We start from the raw sequence: 26,147 nt of genomic DNA, 5'->3' as shown, positions 1-26,147 counted from the left end.
GGGGTTGCCGACGCTTAGATATGGTAAATACCAATAGGTATTTATCATTTCAAATGCCAGCACCACAGTTCACCACAATTCGCTGTATTTGGCAAATATTCGTGTTGCATCCCTTTTGTTTTGTATGTCAAAGGAAAGAGATGCAACACGAATATCCATACTAATATTATAAATGCGAAAGTCTGTCTGTCTGTGTGTTACCTCTTCACGCTTAAACCGCTGAACCGATTTAGTTTAAATTTGGTATGGCGATAGTTTGAGCTGTGGGAAAGGAATAACTTTTATCCCGAAATCATCCCTTAAGGGTGTAAAAAATGGGGTGGAAATGTATAGTGTGACCAATTTGGGGGTGAAAAATGATGGATTAAAAAGCAGATAAGAATTAAGGTACCCAAATTACTAATTCCACGCAGACGAAGTCGCGGGCAAAAGCTAGTTTGCCTAATAAGGCGAAGTGTGGTGCCAGCATAACAGCAGTCAAATAAAATGAATAGTGCACTGTGTTGTCAGTCCAGCAGGAAACAGCAGTGATTTTGAGGTTCGAGTTGGGGTTCATCAGGGATCCATATTAAGCCCATTACAATTCAATCTAGTTATGAACTATGTTACAAAAGATATACAACATCAGCCACCATGGACGTTACTTTATGCTGATGACATAGTTCTCGTTGCAGAATCCCTTTAACAAGTGCAAGTGGATCTGGACGCGTGGCTGGGGGCCTTGGAGGGGAGAGGGCTTAGAATCAGCAGAAGTAAGACCGAATATATATATGTACTGCAACTTCTCTGGTACTACATCTAATAATACATACATCTATAGGCGGGGTCTAACTAAAGAGAGTGGATAAATTCAAATATCTCGGATCTGTAGTAGCACCTAAAGATAGTACCGCAGAAGATATACAGAGTAGAATCACTACAGCTTGGATGAAATGGCGTTCCATGACAGGCGTCCTATGTGACCACCGAATGCCAATAAAAACCAAAGGCAAAGTGTACAAACAAGCAATAAGACCCGCTCTTCTGTATGGTTCTGAGTGTTGGCCATCGAAAAAGACAGATGAACAGAAACTGCATACTACAGAGATGAAAATGCTGCGCTGGGCTGGCGGAGTTTCTAGGATGGATAAGATTAGAAACGAATACATAAGAGGAACCTTCAAAGTCGCTAAAATCGAAGACAAACTCCGCGAAAACCGCCTGAGATGGTATGGGCATGTCATGAGAAGAAGTGAAGACCACATGACGAGAAAAGTAATGGCCATTCAGGAGGGAAAAAGAGGTTCAGGCCGACCCCCCGCGACTTGGAGTCTGACCATTAAAAAGGACCTGAAATTGGTGGAGGTAGATACGGAGACAACACAAAACCGTACATTGTGGCGTAAACGTACAAGGAGGGCTGACCCCAAATGATATGGGCATATACAGCCAGGAAGAAGAAGAAGAAGAAGTGCACTGCCTTGTGGGAATATAGTTCAGATCCGGAAACCGCTTCCAACTTTTAGTATGTTGTTGGGCATGGTACTGGGTCTCCAAAACTGCCGGGAGACAGCGGCGCCGGCCATCTACTTCAGCGGAATGACGTCATCAAAATGACTCGCCTCGTTGCGAATATTGCATTTTGCACCCAAACTATGCATTGCACATACACGTGTGGGGTATTAAATAAAAGCCAATTAAATATTCAATATTTCATTTCTACACTATGGACCAAAATATACAATAGTTTAAGAGGAATTTACAAAGATATCAAAATGATGTAAAAAAATATTTGATTATTTGGGTTTTATAACCAAACCAAAAGTCGGACGTTAAAGTAATGTACTACAACATTAAAGTTGATGTCTCAAGCCATACACTGATACCAACAAAATCAAAATCGGACCAAAAATGTGAAAATTATGCATGAAAATGTAGGTATTTGCTAGAACAAATGCATTCAAGTTAAAAAAATCGAAATTGGTCATTTTCAGGATAATCTGTATAAGCTTCTAGTATGTTATTGGCAATATAAAAAGTATCATAAAACTGCTGGAAGACAATCTCTATGGTGCCTGTGTGACAAATAATGCCGTCATACATGTGACTACTGCCGAAATTTGCAAAATCTAAATTATAACTATACCGTGAGTCATACATACACGTGTGCTATATCAAACGAAAGGTTATTAATAATATTATGATTCGTTAATACATTATTTATAAAAACAATGTATATTTTAGGAGCTACAAACAAAGAAAAACCACTTTTTATTGATTGATTGATTGATCATTTATTTGTCAATATGGGTTACAGAGGTCTTAAAACTATTTACAATATGTAATTACATAGGATCTCCACATTGTGCCTAAAAACTGGCATACAAATTAGATTAAACTAGCCTAAGTCCATGCATATTATATTAACTTAACTATTAAGGAACTCGCCCACACTGTAGAAACATTTCCCACACAGCCAAGCTTTCATCATTTTCTTAAATGTTGTATTCTTTTCCCTTTTAAATTCATCCGGTAACTTATTATAAATTGTAATGCACATGATGTATGAATTTTTAGATGCTAATTCTAGTTTTGTAGCTGGTTTGTGTAATTTATGTTTATATTGTTGTCTGACATTACGAGAGCTCATCTGTTGTGCTTCTATGAATTCATCTTTATATTTATGAACAAACATACAGACCTCAGCTATATACACGCAAGCAACAGTTAGAATATTGTGCTGTATGAAGAAAGGCCGACACGATGCACTTCGGTCTAAATTAAAAATAGCCCTGACACACCGCTTTTGAGCCAAAAATATTTGATTTATTAGTGTACAATTACCCCAAATGACTAAACCATACCTTATTGTTGAGCTAACGTAACCATGGTATGCCATTAAAGCCGCTTCTGTGGAAACTGTTTGTCTTGTTCGTCTCAAGGCAAACACAAAACTGTTGAGTTTTGAATAGACCTTATCTACATGTTCTCGCCATTTGCACAGACAGTCCACCATTATTCCCAAAAATTTCGTACATTTAACTTCTTCTATAGGATCGTTATTATAGTGTACATTTAAGTTAGGCGGCGTAGCTCGTTCTGTATGAAATTGAATATAATTAGTTTTTTTAATATTAACCTTTAAATTATTTACTTCAAGCCACTGAATTGTTTGAGCTAATGTTAAATTTATATCATTATTATATGTCAGCAAATCATTACATTTAATTATAATAGATGTGTCATCTGCAAATAGAATACATTTGTGGGATAAGTAATTCGGCAAGTCATTTATATACATTAAAAATAGTAAAGGTCCCAGTATACTCCCTTGAGGAACTCCGTAACCATTATTCATATAGGAAGATCTATAAGACTCTATAGTTCGAGAATTGTTACAGTACTTGAGAATCTCTACACATTGCTTTCTGTTATCAAGGTAGTCCTTAATCCAATCGAGTGAGGGACCTCGTATACCATATCTGTATAATTTGGCAAGTAGTCGCTTATGGCATACGAAATCAAACGCCTTACTCATGTCCATAAATAGGACCGTAACTGGCGTTTTATTGTCTATGGCATCTATCACACTTCTAATTAATTTGAATGTTGCCAGAGATGTGCATTTGGATTTACGAAAACCGTGCTGTTCTTCATTAATTACATTATTTTTCTCGAAGAATTTTATTAGTCTACTATACATAGCCTTCTCAAATATTTTTGCAAAAATAGGTACTAACGTAATTGGCCTATAATTACCCATTTCAGTTTTGACTCCATTCTTATACAGAGGCTTAACCACTGCCATTTTTAACTCTTCAGGGAAGACTCCCTGTATAAGTGAAAGATTAATAGCGTGAGAGAGCGGTTCTGCAATAATCAACATACTTTTCTTTACAATGTCAGTTCTCACGTTATCATGTCCAACAGAATTTGAATTATTAAGCGAAGAAATTATTCTAATCAATTCATTTACATTAATAGGATTCAGAAACATCGTAAGATTATTATTATCAATTTGAATGTCATTAGTAGTAGTAGATTTTAAATTATTATTCACTGTTTCAATAAAGTAATTATTGAACCTTTCTGCGATGTCTTGAGGATCATCAATACATTTTTTGTTTATCACTATTTTATCCACTGATTTACTGTTACAGTCCGCAGAGCTATACTTTTTTATAATATTCCACACTGCTTTACATTTATTACTATTTTTGTTCAGATATTTTAAGTTTTCTGTCCTTCTATGCGCTAATATACAACGTTTAAGCAAGCGTGTATAGTTTTTATATCTTAATAAACATTGTTTACAGTTTCTACCTAATATATATAACTGTCTTTTTTTACGACAGCAAGCACGTAAGCTTTTTGTTAAACATTTCGAGTTAACCGATGCACTTGTTACCTTAATTCTAATTATTGGAAAACATAATTGATAGAACAGGAGATAAAGTTCATAAAACTTTCTGAACGCTTGTGCTGCATTATTTTCTTCAAACACGTCGTTGAAAGATAATGAAGACGAACACAGGAGAAATTTCACTGTAGTCCCTCTTAGTTTCATACCACCATTTTACTGGAGGAGGAATGCGCTTTTTAATAGGCATATGAAACGATTGTGCCGTATGATCAGAGAGACCTAAATCATGTATTATTGTTTTCCCGTCCTTCACATTGGTTGCTATGTGGTCTATGCAGGTTTCTGTATTGGCTGTAATTCTCGTAGGTTTCGCATTAGTTAATCTTATACCATAACTTTTTAAAGTTTGCTCAAGTTCTTTCGATATTGCTGTGTTTTTGATAGTGTCTATATTGAAATCACCACAAAGTACATATTTTTTCCTGCTGTGACGACAAACGATATGAAGTAATTCGTCAAGTTTGTGAAAGAACATAGATGAGGGCGATGCTGGAGCCTTATTTGTATAAACACAGATCACGACTACGTTATACTGTGGAATAGTTACCGCACAACATTCAAAAACGTATGATTCAGCGAGATGTATAATTTCTGTGACAGGTGTAAAGCTCAACGTATTTCTAATAAGAATCATAACTCCTCCCCTTTTTGCTTGCTTACGGGAGTAATGGGCAGCTACTTGGAAGTTTTGTATTTTTAAGTTGGCCTCTGATCCTCGAAGGATATTGGTTTCACTTAAGCATAAGATGTCTACATGTATACCTTCATTTTCTAGATCCATTATTGAAGAGGTGAGTAGTTCTTGTTTATTAATTGCCCCGGAAATATTTTGGTGCATGATTCCTAAGCTGTTTTCAAAGCCGTTAGCGACGAAAAAATTTGCCCCTGCCTGTCGGTTCAGCTGTTATCTTCTGACTATTCGATATTTCAGATTCTAGCGCCACTTCAGTTTCTTCGTCAATGCTCAAACGAGTTTCAAATAAACTGGGACATACGGATAACTTTAGTTGCATTTGCGACCAGGCGTTGTACAGGTTACAAGCTATATGATGCGCAATTTTTTTTACGGTCAACATTTTTAGTTGATGTCTAGAAGCCCATTCTCCGTTGCTTAAATTTAGAAGTTCACAATGTTGAAATTGGTTAGCTAAATATTCTATCATATTATTTAAGGCCGATTCATTAAGATGGAGAGAACTAGCCACTTTAGATATTAGGACATTAGTGTTTTCAGCATTCTCAATAATGTAGTACAAGTTTGCGAACATCTTGTGAGGGTTATAGTCATTACTTCCCGTTAGTATTATTAAAAAATCGTTTTTGGTAAGTGAGGTACGTGCTTCCATCGCTGCTTGAAGAACCTGTTTTGTGTCAGCTCCTGGGCATGAGTAGCATATTATGTTAAAATATTCCCCATAAATTTGAGAAAATTATTATTTGAGAGAATTATGAGAAAAGTTCGTGTATATATATTTTATAGCTCAACTAAAAACGTTATAACAATGTTGCGTCTAATATAAAAGAAACCAGTTATTCAACTATACGTCACAGCTTAAATTTTTAATTTCTGACAAAAACTATGAAAGTTGTACAAAAAACACTAAAGCGCGCCAACAATTCTACCTTAATGCGCTCATATTATGCAAAGAATAGTCCTAATTATCGGGTATTAAATGAAAGAACATCACATAAAACACATGAAAACGATATTTTGGAGTGGAATCATAATTAATAAATTGAATTTGTTTGATAAATAAGCAAAACAACGGTTTCTTTTCGTACCTAATCTCCTCCTTTTGAAAGTCGGTTAAAATTTAAGTTTTGTGCACCTGGGCTACAAAGGCGAATGAATTGACGCCTCATTTATCAAAATCAGTTCAGTAGTACCATATAAAGAATACATCACACGCAGAAAGCAAATTCTGCCTATCTGGGGGCACGGCCGTGCCCCCGCCAAGACGAGACAAACGGCATAAGGCAGTGCATATCTTTTCTCGGCACGTTTCGCCGTATTTTCGAACTCTCGTAGCTTCGTCTTGGACAATGCTAGAGAGCTGTAATTTTTTGTATACTATGTACTCAGTAGACTTATCAAAAACACCAAGTTTTATTAAGCTACCTATTATACTTAAAATTTTATAGTACCTTAATTTTCACTGTCCGAAACACATGAAATTCGCGTCATAGAAAATACAGACTACTTCCTGAAGTCTTAGAAGGCTGAAATTTGGCATGTAGGGATGGGTCTGTATGCAGACACATATGGTGACCAGAAATCTGTAACTTTCGCCCTGCAACCCCTGAAAATCGGGGGTACCTAAAAATACCTCTAATCCTGAAAACATTGGTTCCTGAAGTCCTAGAATCGTGAAACTAGTGGTAGCAGTAATCGGAATGCTAATACAAAAACAACAGTTAAAAAAAACAAAAAGTTTTCGAAGTACCGATTTGAACCAGGTTCACGTAAACCTTACTTCAAACAAGCGCTGGTGGCCTAGCGGTAAGAGCGTGCGACTTTCAATCCGGAGGTCGCGGGTTCAAACCCCGGCCCGGCTTAATGTTAACAGAAGGCTGGTTGGAAAAAGTGATCGTATCTACATACATGTAGAAGCTTATATAGCTAAGTGCAGTGCCACACTATGACACTACGGATTGGTTATGAACTATTACATATAATGACATAGCTAAACTAAGCTCATAGAGTACTTCTGCAAGTACACGAGTTTCGGTAGATGTCACCTTAATTAGTTTAATTATTATATCATAGGATTAGGTAAGTATTAGGTATTTGTATGGACTTGGTATGGACTAATACCTACTTATTGTACCTTGTTAAGATAGGTTTCAACAGTCGCTTTTCCGGAAAGGAAAACATCGCGAGGAAACGGGACTAATCCTAAAAATGGCAGTCGCTTTCGTAAAAAAATTGTGCCTTGATATTAGTTGCCAAGCGGACCCCAGGCTCCCATGAGCCGTGGCGTGGCTAAAAATGCCGGTGGCCGGGATAACGCGAGGAAGATGATGAACTTTAATCACAAGGGAGGTTCTTCGCGAACAAAGCCTAAATAAGTGTAGCCTATTAGAAAAAAAAAACTGTATTGATACAAAAATTATTTTACCGAACTTGATTAGCAGTTAAATTGTCTGAACGCGAAGGCCGATGGAGAGCACTTCGCAAGTAGGTGTTTGTGGAAGTCGCAAGAACCATGCATGCATACACTTGTAGGTACTATAGTTATTTGTGCAACAAGAGAGGAAAGTTGGTTTTTCTTGCGTTTATTTTGAGTCCCGAGAAAGCGAAAGATTCTATAATTGATTCTAAGGTAGAATCTTGAGCGTAGCGAGGGACTCAAAAACACGAGATGTAAAATAACTTTGCTCTCGTGTTGCACACATAATTTTTCACCTCAGTAGTGAGAACATATTAAAGGTTAAAATGTATTTCAAATTACACAGAATAAACAGAAAAAAAGTAATATAATATATGTACCATACCATACCATACGATACGATACGATACGAATACGACCATACCATACCATACCACACCATACCATACCATACCATAAAAAAAAATGTATTAAAAGTATGAAGTGGCAGTTCATGGCCTTCACTAAATTAAAAAGCTACTTTGTTTCACTCCCTGGAGTGAGGAAAATCGCACTTTTCTCACTCCAGGGAGTGACGAAAGTACTCTTGTTCGAGCTGCTGAGGTGAAAAAGTTTTGTGTTTGAACACTACAGAAGCGCGCCTCTCTTGGTCACTTCTGACCTTAATATCTTCGCGGAGCTCGACCTTCAGCCAAACCGTTCGCCATGAAGATACTTGGAGACGTTGCGGGTAGCGTGTACCTGTCATACGCTCCGGGCATTCGGCTGTGGCGGCCTGCTCGGCTTGCCACTACAACCGCTACATTACGCGCCTAAGTCCGCGCGCCTGCGCGATGCGCCCTCGCCGTGACTAGGCAACGAAAACGAATAATACACACTAGATCTGCCTAAGAAGAAACGTTATTTAAATTGTTGAAAATAAATTGCAATTTAGTGTAATGTTATGGAAATAATAATGTAAATACTTTTCTCGTCTTCTTCTTGTACATTACCCTCTACACGGCCTTCAGTAGCCAAAATGGCAAAAACGGAATCCTTACAGTTTTGTTTAGTCCGTCTGTCCGTCCGGTCTTCCGTCTGTCTGTGCATATGTGACAGCCATTTTGGAACATTATGTGTATTTTGTGAGCAGACTATAAAGTTTAGTGCAAAGAGAATTTAAAACTTCTTAGTGAAAACCTCACGGTTTGTGCGAAATTGAGCGTTATGCTATGCTAATAAAGATGATGGTGTGATTTACAGAAATGAATAATAGATGTAATGTATTTTTATTGTATATACATTCCCGTTTTATTTACACCCAATATTATATCTTTTTCCGTAATCAAATGCGTTTATAATTACTGTAACCGTCTGTGTAGTGTCCCATATACGCGATGGTTTGTCCTCCGGGCCCAAAATCGATGATCCCCTTTGATTATTTATTTTAAATGAACGTCAAAATCCAGACAGGAAATTTGATTTTGACATTTACGGCTACTGCCGTAGCAGTCGGCAGCAATGTCGCGCTTCAATATTGCTGCAGTCGACTGCATTGCTGCAGAAAACGTGAAAAAGCTCATTCAATTCAATGGGTAGTAGGGTTATGAGATGAAATGACGCAATAATGAAACTTTAGTTAATTAACAATATTATATTAAATAATTTTTACATACTATTTTACTCGCACTAAATAGGTTTACAACCAACATACTTCTTCGTGCCCAAATGAAATAAATAGTACATTTCCAAGCTAGTGCGGAAAGTATGTCATTACTTCACGAGTACCGAGATATCTTGACAAGACTCGGGACGAGTGAAGAATGACATTTCCGCACGTGTATCGAATAATAAAAACAACAAGTAAGTAATAAAAACTTTGGGAACTTAAAACGCCTCTTAGTAAGAAAAAACGCCTCTTCTTTGACAGGCGTTTCGGCAGCTATTCCTTTAATTAAATTATTATTTTTAACAAAAAAATATAAATGCCTACTTTAAAGTGATATTTTCCAGAATGAACAATAAATGGGCTACATTGTCCATTTTTTTTATTTAGTGCAAATCGCCACACTGTAACTGTAACAGAGAAAATTGACACAAAAAATTACATAACATTTTCATTTGTTGTACACAAACAACTAATTTTTTTGTATGGAATGTTTGATAATTATTTCAAAAATGAATTCCTCGTTCCTAAATTATACGAAAATGATATATAACTTGCCCTAGTTGCTAAGAACAGGAAGAAATATAGCATAGATTGGACTTGGGGAGCCGATCCTTTCACCCCCCTTTTGGGGGGCGTTACGATCGCGTGGCTACCGGGCTAAATCAGTTTTGTTTGCCCTAAGGAACAATCAATCGTGCCAAGCGGCATCGCCTGAGACAAAAGTGCATACTCAATGCGCTTACTTACCACTATAATTTAATAATCATATTAATGGGCCCTGGAGGAAAATTGTCTGAAAACCTTAAGTTAGATCATTCTACTTAAAGGAGACATTCTTTTATTTTTTAAAAGAAACTAAACTGCATTCAAAGGTGCATTTAATTATTATTTTTTCTATTTTTTTCTAAAAATATTCTTGAGTATTAAATATTCGATTTTATGGAAATTTTGTACGACAAACGAGTGTAAGACCTAATGTTTCTTGGAAAAATGTTATCATTAACATGAACTGTATCGACTAGTAGAATAAAATAGGGAGTGTTTTTTGTTTGGAATTTTTAGTCGGTTCGATTCCCGGGCGAGACAAGCTAATTTCAAAAAACCTTTAAATGCAGTTTTGTTTCTTTTGAGTTAAGGCACTTTCCCTTCAGGGCCCATAAAAAATTTCCACACTGTATATTCAGAGCACGTCTTATTCTCAACTGTTAGACCTTAGACTAATATAACTTGATCCCAAGTTTCCTTACAATTATATGTAATCGCGGGCCAGGCTCATACTAGTTTTATGTCGCGATGCGCTCGCTGACAAAAACCAAGCGGTACGAATTGCTGACATTTGCGTCTTTTCACTCTCACAGCTCCCACTACTAAAAGCATCGGATGACAGGATCGTTGAAAAGGGACAAACATATCGTTTGACGTTACGTTACTCTTCTCGTGAATTGTCAAAATTTAAAATTCGAAATTCGCTTTATAATTTGTCCGGGCGGCTATTCGGAAGTTATTCTGTGATATAACTAAGTGGACGGTCCTTACTCACCAGTAAGATTGAGATCAAGCATCATAGATAGTTGTAAGACTTCAAGGGTCTATTTATATCTGACAAGCATCCAGTATTCTAAACGTTTTGTGAATAGATATAAAATTTTGACAGCTATCGTTTTTCATATAAAGACAGACACTTAATGCATTAAACTATTGAACCTTAAGGCGGTACCCTGAGCCAGAAGGCGAAAAATCTCCTTATATGATCATGTTTTTCTAAGAGGCGTTGATATTCATAGACGTGGAAAAAATATATGTAGTTCTTGACTATATTATCTTTAACAACATAGCTTCCGATACACGAATTATGACACTTCGCTCGATACAATTAATTCCCAAAGTAACCTCTAACTCGGACTTTTAATCCTACTTTACTCGGTTATTTATTATGTGATACTATAAACAAAAAAAGAAGAAAAAACAATCTTAACATAAATAGTAACTTCATAGCTTTAGAATTTCGATATTGTAAGGTAACGTTTTTAAAATAAATAAAAACCGACAAAATTCGATTAAAATTGACACTTGGCGCGTATGTTCTTTCCCGTTCTTTCTTGCGAAATGTGACAAAGACAGTGGCAAACCGATGGAACGGCCTTAACGCCAAAGAGTAGTATAATATATAGGAGAAAGAGCCCTCTCGTGGAACTTTTTTGTATCCATTTTGAAGCGCCATCTGTAAATCTGAACAAGAAGCATAGTCAATATTCATACCTACAGGGCCTGTTTACATATTGATTAATGTTTAGTACGACTTCATACATTTGCTACAAATGTATAAACTCACACTAAACACTAATCAATATGTAAACAGGGTCATATATCTATAATTTGTTATATCGAGTTTGCTTTTCTAGTACCCATTAATCAAGAACTTTATTATAATATTTGTTTGATGTAAGATATATTGGCAAGCACATATTGTAAAGACATACAGGAAAAGTAAGTACTATACTAAGCTTGTTAAATACTGGATAAAATAAAATAATAAGGTGAGTATAAATTGGAAAGAAAAGATAGTTGATATTTCATAATGTAAAATTCAAAAGTTTATTACACAAGTCGATATAACATTTACATGAAGAAAACATCGTCACATTTACAAATACAGAAGCCAAAAGTTTAAGTACTAACACATGGCGATATAATTAACATTTACATGAAGAAAAAACATCGTCACATTTACAAATACAGGAGCCAAAAGTTTAAGTACTAACACATGTCGATATAACATTTACATGAGGAAAACATCGCAACATATACAAATACTAAGCTCATCCTCACTTCTTAGACACATGGCACACCATGAATAAGCGGGCATCCCGCTCGTTTCTTCCCAGAACGTGCAGAATGTGGAATGAGTTGCCTCCTGAGGTATTTCCTTTGTGCTACGACATGGGATTCTTCAAGAAGCGGGTATTTAGGGTTCTCAAGGGTCGGCAATGCTTAAGTGGCTCCTGTGATGTTGCTTACGTCCATGGGCGACGATGACTGCTTCCCATCAGGCGGCTCGTCTGCTCGTTTGCTGAATATCACATAAAAAAAAAAAATACAAGAGGCAATACCTACCTGCATGGGTAAACATAACGTTACCTAACCTGCCGTTTTCCACTTATGGGTTTTATGAAGGAGTATTAGTATGGCAGGATCTTCTGTATGATTGATGAATATAATTGAGAACACTGCGTTATTTATTAATGTCTTTATTTAATTAAATAATTGCAGGCACGAAAAGAACACACAGAGAACGTCACTATTGTTTAACCCAATTTAAGATAGAAGGCGCTGCACAGGATAGGTAAGTCTATGTAGGTATAAACACAACCACCGGATTAATTATACAAGTCAGTTTTAGGCTTATAGGTTAGTCTATATCACACACTTGTTAGTTTTACTTGATACGCACATTCGCAAGCACACAGTTTAGTAATGTTAGCATAAACAATAACAATTACAGTGAGTTATGCTATATCGAACGTAAATCTGAAAATACGTGAGTATCAGGATGGCGGGTGTACATCAACAAATGGAGCTGCGGTATACGTCAGGAGTTAGTGCTAGCAATGTGCCAAATGTGCGCCAAAATTGGAGCAATGTGCTCTTTAAACTCCAGAGATATTTAAGATATAAATGACGTCCGCCAACCTGACGTCAGGTTGGCGGGCTCATTTCCAGTTCTAGCTAATGATTGCCTACTCAAGGGTGAAAGTACTGCCTACGGTTAGTGCTCGCAATGTGCTTCCACATGTATGAAGCACAATCAAATTCAGAGAGCGGTTAAAGAGTAATATGGAATTGAATAAGTATATATACTATATATATATAGACGCCTGCTTATTTGAAATAGCGATATCACAAATCATATCTTTATCATATTTCATATTATTTTTATATTTATCTTTCTGCCCTGCTCAGGGACCGGACAACCCTTTCCGCGATAAAACCCTTTCAATGGGCGACACTTAAACACGGCTAACACATTGAAAGACTTTCCCTTTTGAACTGCAAGCCCATTCATACCCTTACCTTTGACTAACCCTTACCGAAAAGCTAACCAAAAATAAGGCTAGCTCTTAATAAGGGTTACCCTTATCTTTAAGCGCGTTTTATAAAGGTTTCCCTTTGCGTTAAAGAGACAGGATTAGTATAATAATATATCTACGGTAGTGTATGAAAAGGAAAGAAAATACGTGCCTAGTAAAGAACGCCGCCGTCGCCGCCGACGATCGCTCGGATTCGAAGTAATGTGTGCTTTATGAACAAGGTAGACGACGTAAATTAGCACGCTTATATGCTAAAAGGGAAGCCCTTTATAAGACTAACCCTTATAAGCAATATGCAAGGTGTTGGTGAGCGGATGATAAGGGTATTTGGGCTACCGATTACTCAAATGTGGTAGCTTTATATAAGGGTTTTTAAAAGCAAAACAAAGGGTTTCGTCTGGCAAAGGGTATGGTGAGTTAAGCCTTATGCAATACCCTTATAAAACCCCGATAAGGGATAGCGGGCCGGTCCCTGGACAGAACGAATGGTGGCGGACGTACTTACGAAAGCCTTATTGAAGGGTAAGTTTGTGTTGTGTGCAAGAGGCATGGGTCTAGACCTCTAGAGGTATGAAATGTTAGAATTGTCAAAAGAGGTGAGGTTTGGCGCCAGAGTACTGGCCGTTTTTTAATACTATGTAACATGGAGACTATATAAAGGAGCCAAATCTCTATGTATGAAAAGTGTCCATCAAAAAACAGTAATTAGGCGGCGCCACCATACACCGAAATACTACCAAAAACACCCTACGTAATTTGGTCGAGTTATTTGTTGCCTTTTATGGTTCATATTATACTCATGTCCCAGAGTCTAACTAGCGCCACCGGAGAGATTAGGAACTATTATTTAAAGCTGAAAGCGGTCACTTTTGCAACAATCCTGCCATAAGAGATTGGCATCCTTTCTATACCATCCATACTATGTAATTTTATACTTCTATAAAATGTCATGTAGAACTATCATGTTTTTTGCCTTTTGCTTTTATGGCTTTGATTTTCTTTTGCTAAATAAAAGGAATATACTATCAATATACTATCAACGTGACGTCATTCGCTCTGATTGGTGTTCACCGAATCATGGCGGACTTGCGTATTTTGTAATTTTATTTTAACAGAACATTTACCAATCTCGCCAAATATAAAAAAAAATAAACGCGTTTTTCGTATTCTACGACTAAAGTTTCATTAAATAAATATTTTAGTGACTTTTAATTACTGTCATCATGCCTATTGTAATAATACAATGCCATTGTTAGTACAGGTAAGTGCATTAGCTCAGTTGTTATGATTCGATCTATATGAATTAGTAACATAATTAGAAAAAAAAGCGATCACTCCCTAGTGAGTTATAGCTTTTTTTTACAATCTATAACTCCCTTGGGAACAATATAGGCCTTTGTGCTTCAGTACACCTGCATGAAATATGATCTTTTTCTAGCAAGTGTGATGAAAATTCTGTTTACTGTTAAGTGTACGGTACGGAACGAAAAACGTACAAGCATGTGTATGCCAAGGCAGTTGAATGTTATGTTTATATAGCTTTGCGCGTTGCGCGCGCATCGCATCTGCCCGAGCCCCTACCGTACCGATATGGCGGATAACCAGTGAAGGGAAGGATGTTGGTCGTCTTTTCTGAATCAGAAATTATTGATAGTATCCAATGGCATAAGTTCGGTATTTTTTAAAATTTAATATTGTAAATAGTCCCGTGTACATATAGTTATTATATTTGTGGCCCTTTTGTTTAGAATCTTTGTGAATAGTGTTTTTGTTTTAAGTGTTTACTTGATTCAGTTTTTTGACGACGAAATAGTATAGGTATTTCAGAATCTAGTAAATACAATAGTTTACGTTCATAGTCTAAACGATAAAAAAAGTGTTTTGCCTTATCATCGATTCATCCCGTTGCCTTTGTGTTCGGATCCGTCAGTGATACCAGAAGCGCCTGCAATATTTTGGTCGGCCCTAGCGGCGGCTGTCATCGTAGTTTCGATTTTGCTAGCTGTCATTCACTAAGACGAAAAGGCTGCCTAATAAACGATAATCAATGGTTGCAAGTGACAACTACCTGAACTACGTTCTTCACACTCAGTGTTTTATGATCATGTAAATCGTCTACTGGACTACTCATTGTGTTCGACTTGAGCAACATTGTCGATTTATCGGGAAACGTAGAAATTTCACGAAAGCTTCGTGTTTACGGCTGTAAAAGATAAAAGTGAAGTGAAACTGAATGCTTGAGCCCCACGGTAGCCCAATGAAGTGGCCGGGGTCGGGAGCGGAGGAAGAGACTGGCGAAGCAGGATTGCAGAGCGCGCGCACCGCGCAGGCCCGCTCCCAGTCGCAGGACGATGCCGGCGTGCACTACGTGTTCCTGCGCGAGCGTGACCGCGAGCGCGACTCCCACGACCCGGAATTGCCCTGCCTAGCCCCAAAGCAACGCTGGGCAGTAGGGGACGACGCAAGCCTGGAGGTATCTATACTCTGTATATACAATTTTTAGCCTTCATTTGACATGTAATGTTAAGGGCTACATTTTTATAGCAAGCATCTTTGTGTTATATTGGTTAGGGCGCCAGGTGCTTTCATGCAATTGCTGAAAAAAATAATGTTTGAGGGTTTGGTGCTAGTTTTAACAGAACAGGGGTCCCTGAGGGGATGGAATTGTCTTGATGAGTACTAGTTACTTGTTGAAAAAAATGTACAGTCTGCGATAAAAGCTTGTATCAAAATGAAATTTTTCGCAAATACTTAAAGCTGGAAAGGCATAGGGTTTGACGACCTGTTTGGCCTAGTGGGTAGTGACCCTGCCTATGAAGCCGATGGTCCCGGGTTCGAAGGTCCCGGTAAGGGCATTTATTTGTGTGATGAGCACAGAGATTTGTTCCTGAGTCATGGTTATTTTCTATGTATTTAAGTATTTATATATATCATTGTCTGAGTACCCACAACAGAAATCCTCTTGAGCTTACCGTGGGCTTAGTCAATTTGTGTAAAAACTTCCTATAATATTATTATTATATTATTAATATTTTGTTTGTCTCTATCAAATCCTTGGGGTCTCGGACATTTGGAAGGCGTGCGTTGGCCGAAGCCAATGCATAGAGACCCCTTGTAACAAGACAATTTACTCTAAGGCTGATGTGACACCAACCGACGATTATCCCTGTATGCACTATAGTAGTAAAAGAAACTGGGCTATTGGGTTGAGGTGCTGTGGACTAGTAACCGGGATTATGGAATAGACTATGGGACCTGCCCTGTTCATATGTAAAATAAAAAACACGAAAACATGGGCAGGTGGTGACTCGCCGACTCACAATATGGGTCCCCGAAAACAGCCGCTTGGGGACAACATTGCGTGAGTGACTCAGGGCGTAGAGAGGTGTGCGCCGCTTTCTACCCAGTGGCTGTAAGCAGCCACTGTGCCAACTCACGTCTGATGCATATTTCACTTCCACCCTGTGAGCATGTAGCTCTGACATCCCACTCTGGATGGCCGGTTAAGGCAAGCCAGAGGTGCGTCCTGTGGCCCCTGCTCAGTGTTCACTCCAGCCGGCCAATGAAGGCAAGCTGGAGAGAGGGGCCTGATCGACTCTCGGTGGTATGGGACCCAAGGGACGTCACTTCCCATTCAGCTCGCCACAAGCTGCCCTGGGGGTTTATTATTATTATAGTTCTCACAGTAACCCTTACAAACACTTTCTGAGCAACCTAGTAGTGAGAGCTTGGAACAAACTCCCAGAAGACGTGGTTTCAGCACAAAATGTGAACCAGTTTAAAAATAAATTAGACAATACTTCTTCATGATCACTATCCTTATGATTAATGGATACAGGCCATATCAGTTGTTATAACTGCCTGTCTGCTTATTAAATAAATAATAATAAATACTTATACTAGTATTAAGCTTGTATTTCGCTTTCTGTGTATTTTTTTTAACTTTATGGTGCACAATAATAGTACATTACTACAGAGGCCGGGAAGTAAGGGGTTGCCGGCCGAATGCATATATACGGCCGAACGTAGTGAGGCCGGATAGTTATGAGGCCGACAACCCATTTTCACGCCGATGTATGTATAGTGCTTTTCTCAAACATGCAATGAAATAAATAAAGAAATCTCCACGAAATCAAAGTTTTAATTCTAAAGAAACTAAAAGTAAACTAGGCACAAAATATAACTACCACCTGTACCTATCTTTATCACACGTGTCGTATATTTTACACATGTAGTTTATCAATTTATTACACAAATGTTCAAAGGTATATTTATGTATTTTTGATTTTTCGCCTTGCATCCTTCTGACTGTAGTTTTAGCCACATAACTAAGATTACATAGTTTTTTATGTTGATATTATGCTTCACATACATCGTTGCCTTAAACATGGAGTATAGTTAACAGGTATTCATTTAATATTTTCGTCGGAACTCATATTAAATAACACAATAAACAACGCACAATAAATCCAATAAAAATAGAATTACAGATACACAATGAAAAATGTTCAACTTCACCTCCAAAACGATTTAAAAAACACCTACGCGTGTTTGAGTAGACATTTTTACCGCTAATATTTAAATGGAATATAGTTAGTCAAAGGACTGTCTCATTTCAAACATAGACAGAGATAATCATCCTATCTTTGTCTTACCCAAAAGAAAAGGATGAGTATAGTTTTTTTTGTTCTTATTTACTGACAAACTAGCTTGACCAACTATATTTTAAATCTGTATTGTAGGTAAATTTGCAATTCAATATTATGGGAATTTGTTAATATTGTTTTATTTATATATAGGTATTTTTTGTAAATTCGATACAAATAAAACTGCAAAATATATTAATTATCGTTTATTGTTTTTTTTAAAGGGGTATTGGCAGAATGTCATTCCGAACCATAAGCAAATATTGGTTATAGTTTTTTTTTGGCTGAATGCCATGATGCTGTGTCACAAATATATGTGAAATGGAAATAAAAAAAGAGCCACTTCCCGGCCTAGGCCTGCAACTTTGTATGAAATTTCATTACAGGCTCCTCGTCTAGCCGCGCCGGAGTCGTGATACTTCCCAGCCTAATATAAAGAACGTTATATCAATATTACATAGCATGTTTGAGAAAAGTATATTTACTTACTTACTTATTTAATGTAATTTTGTAAATTTTATATTATTACTACTTTAAACCTACAGCCAAACTTTACAATTTTTCATAGAACGGCTGAAGTCGAGCCGTGCCAGAGTACATTTTCAATGTCCCTATACATTATGTATGGCAGAAGCGATGGATTTGGAGAGAACCGGTCGCGTCCGCGAGGAGCCGACCGGCTCGCGGCCGTACAAATGTGAAATGCGAGTGGCTCCGCCCGTTCGTTTAATAACTAGGCAGAGCATCGCAGTTTTCATCGCACGGTAAGATTATAGTGAGCTATGGAGTTATCAACTCTTAATATTGATAATTTTTAAGAAAAAAAAAACCGACTTCAATGGGGGATGCCGCTGAAAGTTCACTTATTGTTGATGGTGCACTCTTAGATTCCAGACAATGAAATGAAAAAGACAGCATCTTTTGCCTAATTATGTAGAAAAGGAGGTAAAACGACCCACTTTTCTAGTAGCATTTCGTTTTTGTAAGGGTCGCAGTTCTAACCTAACCTAACCTACTTTTCTGATAGCATTTCGTTTCTGTAAGGGTCACAGCTCTAACCTAACCTAACCTACTTTTCTGATAGCAGTTCTGTTCTGTGAGAATCGCAGTTCAAAACCCACCCGCCTACCTAACCCACTTTTCTAGTATCATTTCCGGGTCTGGGTCCGGATCCGAGTCCGGGTCCGTGTCCGGCTGTCTGGGTTCAAGTTTGGGTCAGAGTTTGGTCCGGGTCCAGGTCCGAGTTAAGGTCCATGTTCAGACCCGGCTCCGGGTCCGAGTCCGGGTCCAAGTTTAGGTCTGGGTCCATAAGGAAGAAAACAAATCGCCAAACGTGAACTACGTGAACTATATTGTGTCATTGAAGAGTTCCATTCTGATCATCATCAGCAGTTCCACTTCATCAAATGTCACTCTTTTTAAATGTAAATGCTGGATTAGTTGATGAAAATACAAAAATCACTATATGTATGCCTTTCACATTTGAGGAGTTCCCTCGGTTCCTCGTGGGTCTCATCATCAGAATTCGAGCTTGACAAAAATATGTCTTAAAAACTTAAGTTGCTTAACAAACATAAAGAAGAGGACAAATCGCCAAACGTAAACTAGTAATAGTAATAGCCTTTATTTCATGCTTCATTATTACAATTACATAAAATTTCATATTGGTTTATTATTTGCATGTCGCTTGTGCGGAAAAGGCCTCCCCCAGTTTTTCCCATTCCTTCCTATCCTGTGCTGTTCTCCACCAGTATCGGTCGAAGTTCACTAGCTCGTCTCTCCATCTTTTATTTGGTCTTTTTTGCTTTCTCGCTATTCCTATTGGTGACCATTCTGTAGCACGTTTAGTCCACCGGTTATCCGTTGTTCGACATATATGGCCAGCCCAGGCCCATTTGCTCTTTTTTATTGCGTAAATTATATCTTTTAATCCAGTTTTCTCTCTTATGACTTCGTTTCTGATTCTGTCCTTAATTTTAATTTTTAACATTGACCGTTCCATAGCTCTTTGACAGATTTTCAGTTTATGAATATGTTTCTCAATGGGGCTCCAGGTTTGGGCACCGTAAGTTAAGGTAGGTAGGACAGCAGTATCAAATACCTTTTTCTTTATGGCCATTAACATATCACTCTTCAGAATTGATTTTAGAGACCAATATTTTCGCCACGCTCTACTAATCCTGTAGTCTACTTCCTTGTCGAGTCTGTTTTTGAAGGAAACTAGTTGTCCCAGGTATGTGAAGTCTTCAACATATTCCATATTGTTTCTTCCGTGCTTTATTGGTATTTTATCTCCATTAGTAATGATTTTGCATTTTTTCATGTTCATTGCTAGACCTGCTTCCTTGCATGCTGTGTCGAATTCTGAAATCATTTCTTCTAGTATTTTTGGTTTTTCGGCAACGATTATGACGTCATCAAATACAAATACAAATGTTTATTTCATAGAATATGGTACAAAGATGGTCAAATTACAATAAGTGCGGCATATTCTGCCTCTATCGGCGTAGAAATATGTATTACTTACAACTAAGTTGCTATACCTACTTGATTATTACTGCATGTTAGTAATATATTTTAATATTTACATATCGAGTTTTTACAAACCTTATAATTACCTAGGTATTGGCACAATAGTAGTTAAGTCAGGAATCAATTACAATACATTAAAATTATATTACAACAATAAAATAATTAGTTTATTAATAATTAAGGAACTCATTGATCGAATAAAAACACATGTCAAGTAACCAATCAAACATTTTTTTCTGAAATTTATTTATATCTAGTGTTTTTATGTCATTTGGAATCTTATTATACAATTTAATTGCCATGATATAAACATTTTTACTAAATATGTTTACTTTTTGTCTTGGAACAAATAGTTTGCTTGGATACCTTCCACTTGTTTTATTATGAACGGCATCATGTAGAGGAAATAGATCTGGGTGTTTTCTGACAAATTTAACAACCTCATATATGTACAAGCAGGGTAGGAGAACTTTTAGCTCCTTAAATATTGGTCTGCAGTGGGCTAAATATTGAGCGCCAGATGCAGCCCAAATACACTTTTTTTGAACGATGAATGCCCTCTGTATATCAACTGAGTTGCCCCAAATGATCAGTCCGTAACGTAACACAGACGACACATATCCATGATACGCAGAAAGAGCGGCCTCTTTAGATGTTAAAGTTCTAAGCCTTCGTAGTGCAAACACAAATCTGTCTAATCTGCTGCATATGTTATCGATGTGTAGTTTCCAGTTTAGATGTTTGTCTATCGTCAAACCAAGGAAGGAGGCTGAGTCGATTGTGTTTATTAAATCGAAATTTAGATTGATTTTGAGATCTAGATTTGGAGAATTATAGTTCTGAAAATGAATTATTTTAGTTTTGTCTGCGTTCAGTTTGAGTTTATTATCCTCTAGCCATTTAATAACCTTACATATTTCAGCAAACCTTAGGTTATTTATGTACTTCCCATTAATATTTATTCCCTTGTTTTCCCATTCCAGAACTCTATATATGGCCTCCAGGCATGCATTGAACAGTGTCGGAGAGATAGGGTCTCCTTGCTTTACGCCTTTTTGCAACCAGAATGATTCGCCGTATTTATCTGTTTTTATTCTCGCCTTGCTATGTTGGTATATCTGTTTTAGTATGTTAAGATATTTTACTTCTAGGCCTTGATCTTCTAGTTTTGAATAAGAATTTATGGTCTATCGAGTCAAACGTAAATTATGCGTCCATAAAGAGTTCCATTCTGATCATCCACTTCCACTTCCAGTTCCACTTCATCAAATGTCACTTTTTAAAATGGAAATGCTGGATTTGTTGATGAAAATACTAAAATCACTATATGTATGCCTTTAATATTTGAGGAGTTCCCTCGATTCCTCATGGATCCCATCAACAGAACTGCTTTTTGACAAAAACGGGACCAATCTGTATGTATATACTTATAATCAAAAAAATAATTTTCAAAATCGGTCCATAAATGACGGAGTTATGGAATAACAAACATTAAAAAAAAAAACGAATTGAGAACCTCCTCCTTTAAAATCTTGAAGTCGGTTAAAAATAAAGTTGTACACATTCTTATACTCATTTAGTAATTGGAACATAGGTATTTTGCCCTGCAATCAGTTTTTTTTCATGTCATCTACTCGTATTATTTGGAAAGCTTGTCTTATGGAAATTGTGGTAAATTATAATTTTAATAAGTTAATAATTATCTCTTATAAAACGCAGCTTCATACCTACAATCAATCAGTTATATCCCAAGATAATATATCAATATAGTTACATTTAACGTGTAAGAGCTATAAAATTGTAATATTATAATAATTACCTACGTTTTATTTAAAATTTAATTGCTTAGAAGCACATGCATAGGATGTTTATAAAGGCATTTCAGGGCGGACTTACTGAATGAATATGAGTATTACTTTTATTTTAATGTTAATATGGACTCCATGGCTCACTATAATCTTACCGTGCAATGAAAACTCCGATGCCTATTCATAACAGGAATTATAAAGAGGAAAGGGTACGCCTCTTTTCCATACAAACATGTCGTCATTTTAATCTCTAGATATAACATTATGAAAAATATTTTTACACAGTTTGACGTTTATTAATCATAGCTACTATGCCCTGTATGCGATTTATGTACGTTATGGGGACTATGTATGTATGTATATTCTTTATTGTACAGTCAAAGACATTCCCAAAGTTTCAAAAACATGTGTACGCTCTTACACCTTCATCATCACTACATAGTATAAAACAAAGTCGCTTTTTGCTGTATGTCCCCATAGTCAATAGTCAATATATTCTTTATTCAAATAGGCCTAGCAACAAGAACTTTTAAATTGTCAAGTTTTAAATATTACCTTAATCTAAATATCAGAGCAATTTATTATTATTCTTAAAAACATTGAATTATTATAGATATGTCAAACTTAATAATAAGAATTCACAAAAGGATTGTCAAACACCAAAATTGTATAAAAAATACTAGTCTAGAAACTTTCTAGAATAAAAATACGGATTACCTAATATAGGTATTCATTGAATTATCAATTTCATCATTATTAACACAATAATAAATAATTAATTATTATCAATCACAATCCCACGGTGTTTCATCATTCATGTATATTACAATCGGATTAAGTCTAACCTCGAAATCCTTCCAAAGTTATGAAATTTGGAATGTATGTTAATTAAAGGTCTCTTTTTCATGTCCACACTATTTGACATTTGGGGACCTCGAGCAATCGCAGCCATCTTGGAAAATGTGTACCATTCTGGAGAAATTTGCGTTTTACTGTAAATATACGTTCTATATGAAAATATGGTGTAAGGCAACATTAAAGCTTATTAAATTCTACACAAAAAAGTCCCAGATATCTTTGCGGAAAAAGTACATCTTGTTACTTGTTATAGAAAATAATAGCTGAATCCAGATTCAGCGCTTATACCCTTTCAGGGGATATTCTCTTAATATGAAACTTGGAGGAATATGAATTCCACTTTTGTCTATACATTTGTACACGTTCTACCCCAATATCAACATTTTACTCGACTGCGACTTAAACAGAAATTAGGGTTATGGGTTTAAAACTGAAAATCAGTACACCCTGTAAGTCAGGATACTGGACGGATTTTTTAAAATTACATATCGGTAGATTCCTCTTGCGCTTCACAACCTGTTTACACTTGTTTTATTAAACAAAAATCAATACAGCTGCCTTGAGAGGACGTCGAATAGTAAATCATATTTTTACTTCTAGCGCCTAAACTATTGAGTGAATTTCAATAAAATAAACATCAGTAGATCCATAATTGGTACACGAGTGCTATGCAATACAAATTTACTAAAATAAATGGAGGATAAGTGTTGTAAAAATGTGCCTGCAAAAACAGATTTTAGGTCTTAAATGGGGTTGAAACAATAGTGACAGTAATGACATTTGACACCTAGAATTTCAGGGATCTCTGTTTGCGTGTCATAAAATTGGAGCTTCGGGGACCACGGGGATCAAACGCCATCTTGAAAAGTATAAGTTTTTTTTTGTTTTTCTGTTTTTCACGGAATATCTGGGTTTAATGTGAATACTGTGTATGGCGAAACAAAAGCTTATTAAGTTCTACATAAAAAAGGTATAAAACACCATGTCCCTAAAAGGGAGCTTTCTTCTAGAAATATGTCTCAGAAGTCAAAAGGTTATACTTAATCATCTACAAAAATTTTATTTTAAGACGGGTCAGAAAAAAATACTTGTTTAACTTTTTTACCAATTTTTGGAACACAAAAACATTATCTACCCAACCACGAATAAAAAAAATGTGTGGAAACTTGTAAGCTTCCCTTGTAACTTGTAAGCCCTATTTCTAGAAAAAGGCTTCGTTTTTGGGACATGGTGTTATAAAACTTTTTGGTGTGGAATTTAATAAGCTTTTGTTTCGCCATACACAGTATTCACATTAAACCCAGATATTCCGAGAAAAACAGAAAAATCAAAAAAGACATGCTTTTCAAGATGGCGTTTGATCCCCGTGGTCCCCGAAGCTCCAATTTTATGACACGCAAACAGAGATCCCTAAAATTCTAGGTGTCAAATGTCATTACTGTCACTATTGCTTCAACCCCATTTAAGACCTAAAATCTGTTTTTGCAGGCACATTTTTAAGTCCTAAACATTTTTCCTCCATTTATTTTAGTAAATTTGTATTGCATAGCACTCGTGTACCAATTATGGATCTACTGATGTCTATTTTATTGAAATTCACTCAATAGTTTAGGCGCCAGAAGTAAAAATATGATTTACGATTCGACGTCCTCTCAAGGCGGCTGTATTGATTTTTGTTTAATAAAACAAGTGTAAACAGGTTGTGAAGGGCAAGAGGAGTCTACCGATATGTCATTTTAATAAATCCGTCCAGTATCCTGACCTACAGGATGTACTGATTTTCAGTATTTAAACCCATAACCCTACTTTCTGTTTAAGTCGCAGTCGAGTAAAATGTTGATATTGGGGTAGAACGTGTACAAATGTATATCAAAAGTGGAATTCATATTCCTCCAAGTTTCATATTAAGAGAATATGTGAAAGGGTATAAGCGCTAAATCTGGATTCAGCTATTATTTTCTATAACAAGATTTACTTTTTCCGCAAAGATATCTGGGACTTTTTTTGTGTAGAATTTAATAAGCTTTAATGTTGCCTTACACCATATTTTAACAGAGAACGTATATTTACAGTAAAACGCAAATTTCTCCAGGATGGTACACATTTTCCAAGACGGCTGCGATTCCTCGAGGTCCCCAAATGTCAAATAGTGTGGACATGAAAAAGAGACCTTTAATTAACATACATACCAAATTTCATAACTTTGGAAGGATTTCGAGGTTATACTTAATCTGATTGTGCTAGTAGTCTTGTGTGCTATAATAAGCTTTAGAGATAAGTTTACGTTTTACGAGTACATATTTTTTAAATTCATTAACAGATAATTCAGTGATGATATTTGGAAGTTTATTATAAAATCTTACACAGTTACCCATGAATGATTTTTTAATTTTATGGAGCCGAGTGAAGGGTACTGCAAGCTTATGCTTATTTCTAGTATTAAAATGTATGTCACAGTTTTTCTTAAAACTGGCAATGTTTTTATGTACATACAGAATGTTCTCATAAATATATTGACAGTGTACTCTCATTATGTCAATTTCTTTAAATTTATTTCTAAGTGAGTCTCTATGGTTCATTATATATATTCCTAGGTATGCTTAGATCTTTAAAACTACGCAACGGATTTTGATACGTTTAAGGGTTCCGTAGCCAAATGGCAAAAAACGGAACCCTTATAGATTCGTCATGTCTGCCTGTCTGTCTGTCCGTCCGTATGTCACAGCCACTTTTCTCTGAAACGATAAGAACTATACTGTTGAAACTAGGTAAGTAGATGTATTCTGTGAACCGCATTAAGATTTTCACACAAAAATAGATACTTGGAACTAAGACTCAAAAATTTTTTTTTCATCAAACCCATACGTGTGGGGTGTCTATAGTGGTGTGGGATAGGTCTTCAAAAATGATATTGAGGTTTCTAATATCATTTTTTTCTAAACTGAATAGATTGCGCGAGAGACACTTCCAAATTGGTAAAACGTGTGTCCCCCCCCTCCCTGTAACTTCTAAAATAAGAGAATGATAAAACTGATAAAAATATATGATGTACATT

At 36.4% G+C, this 26,147-nt stretch overlaps 1 protein-coding gene across 4 annotated transcripts in view; it reads left to right on the top strand.

Moving 5' to 3' along the window:
* The first annotated feature begins 14,813 nt into the window (after window positions 1-14,813).
* LOC134754820 (maternal protein pumilio) overlaps window positions 14,814-26,147 on the top strand; it is a 528,457-nt gene continuing 517,123 nt past the window's right edge. For 3 of the 4 annotated variants that reach the window (XM_063691211.1, XM_063691209.1, XM_063691208.1), the window contains exon 1: window positions 14,814-15,721. In XM_063691211.1, coding sequence (XP_063547281.1) covers window positions 15,482-15,721 — 240 coding nt within the window. In that variant the 5' untranslated portion in view covers window positions 14,814-15,481. The remainder of the gene's footprint in view (window positions 15,722-26,147) is intronic. The other variant, XM_063691210.1, reaches the window with a different exon arrangement.

The sequence above is a fragment of the Cydia strobilella genome, chromosome Z (genome assembly GCF_947568885.1).
Source record: "Cydia strobilella chromosome Z, ilCydStro3.1, whole genome shotgun sequence".
Taxonomy (NCBI): domain Eukaryota; kingdom Metazoa; phylum Arthropoda; class Insecta; order Lepidoptera; family Tortricidae; genus Cydia; species Cydia strobilella.
This window is presented reverse-complemented; position numbering and strand designations above follow the sequence as displayed.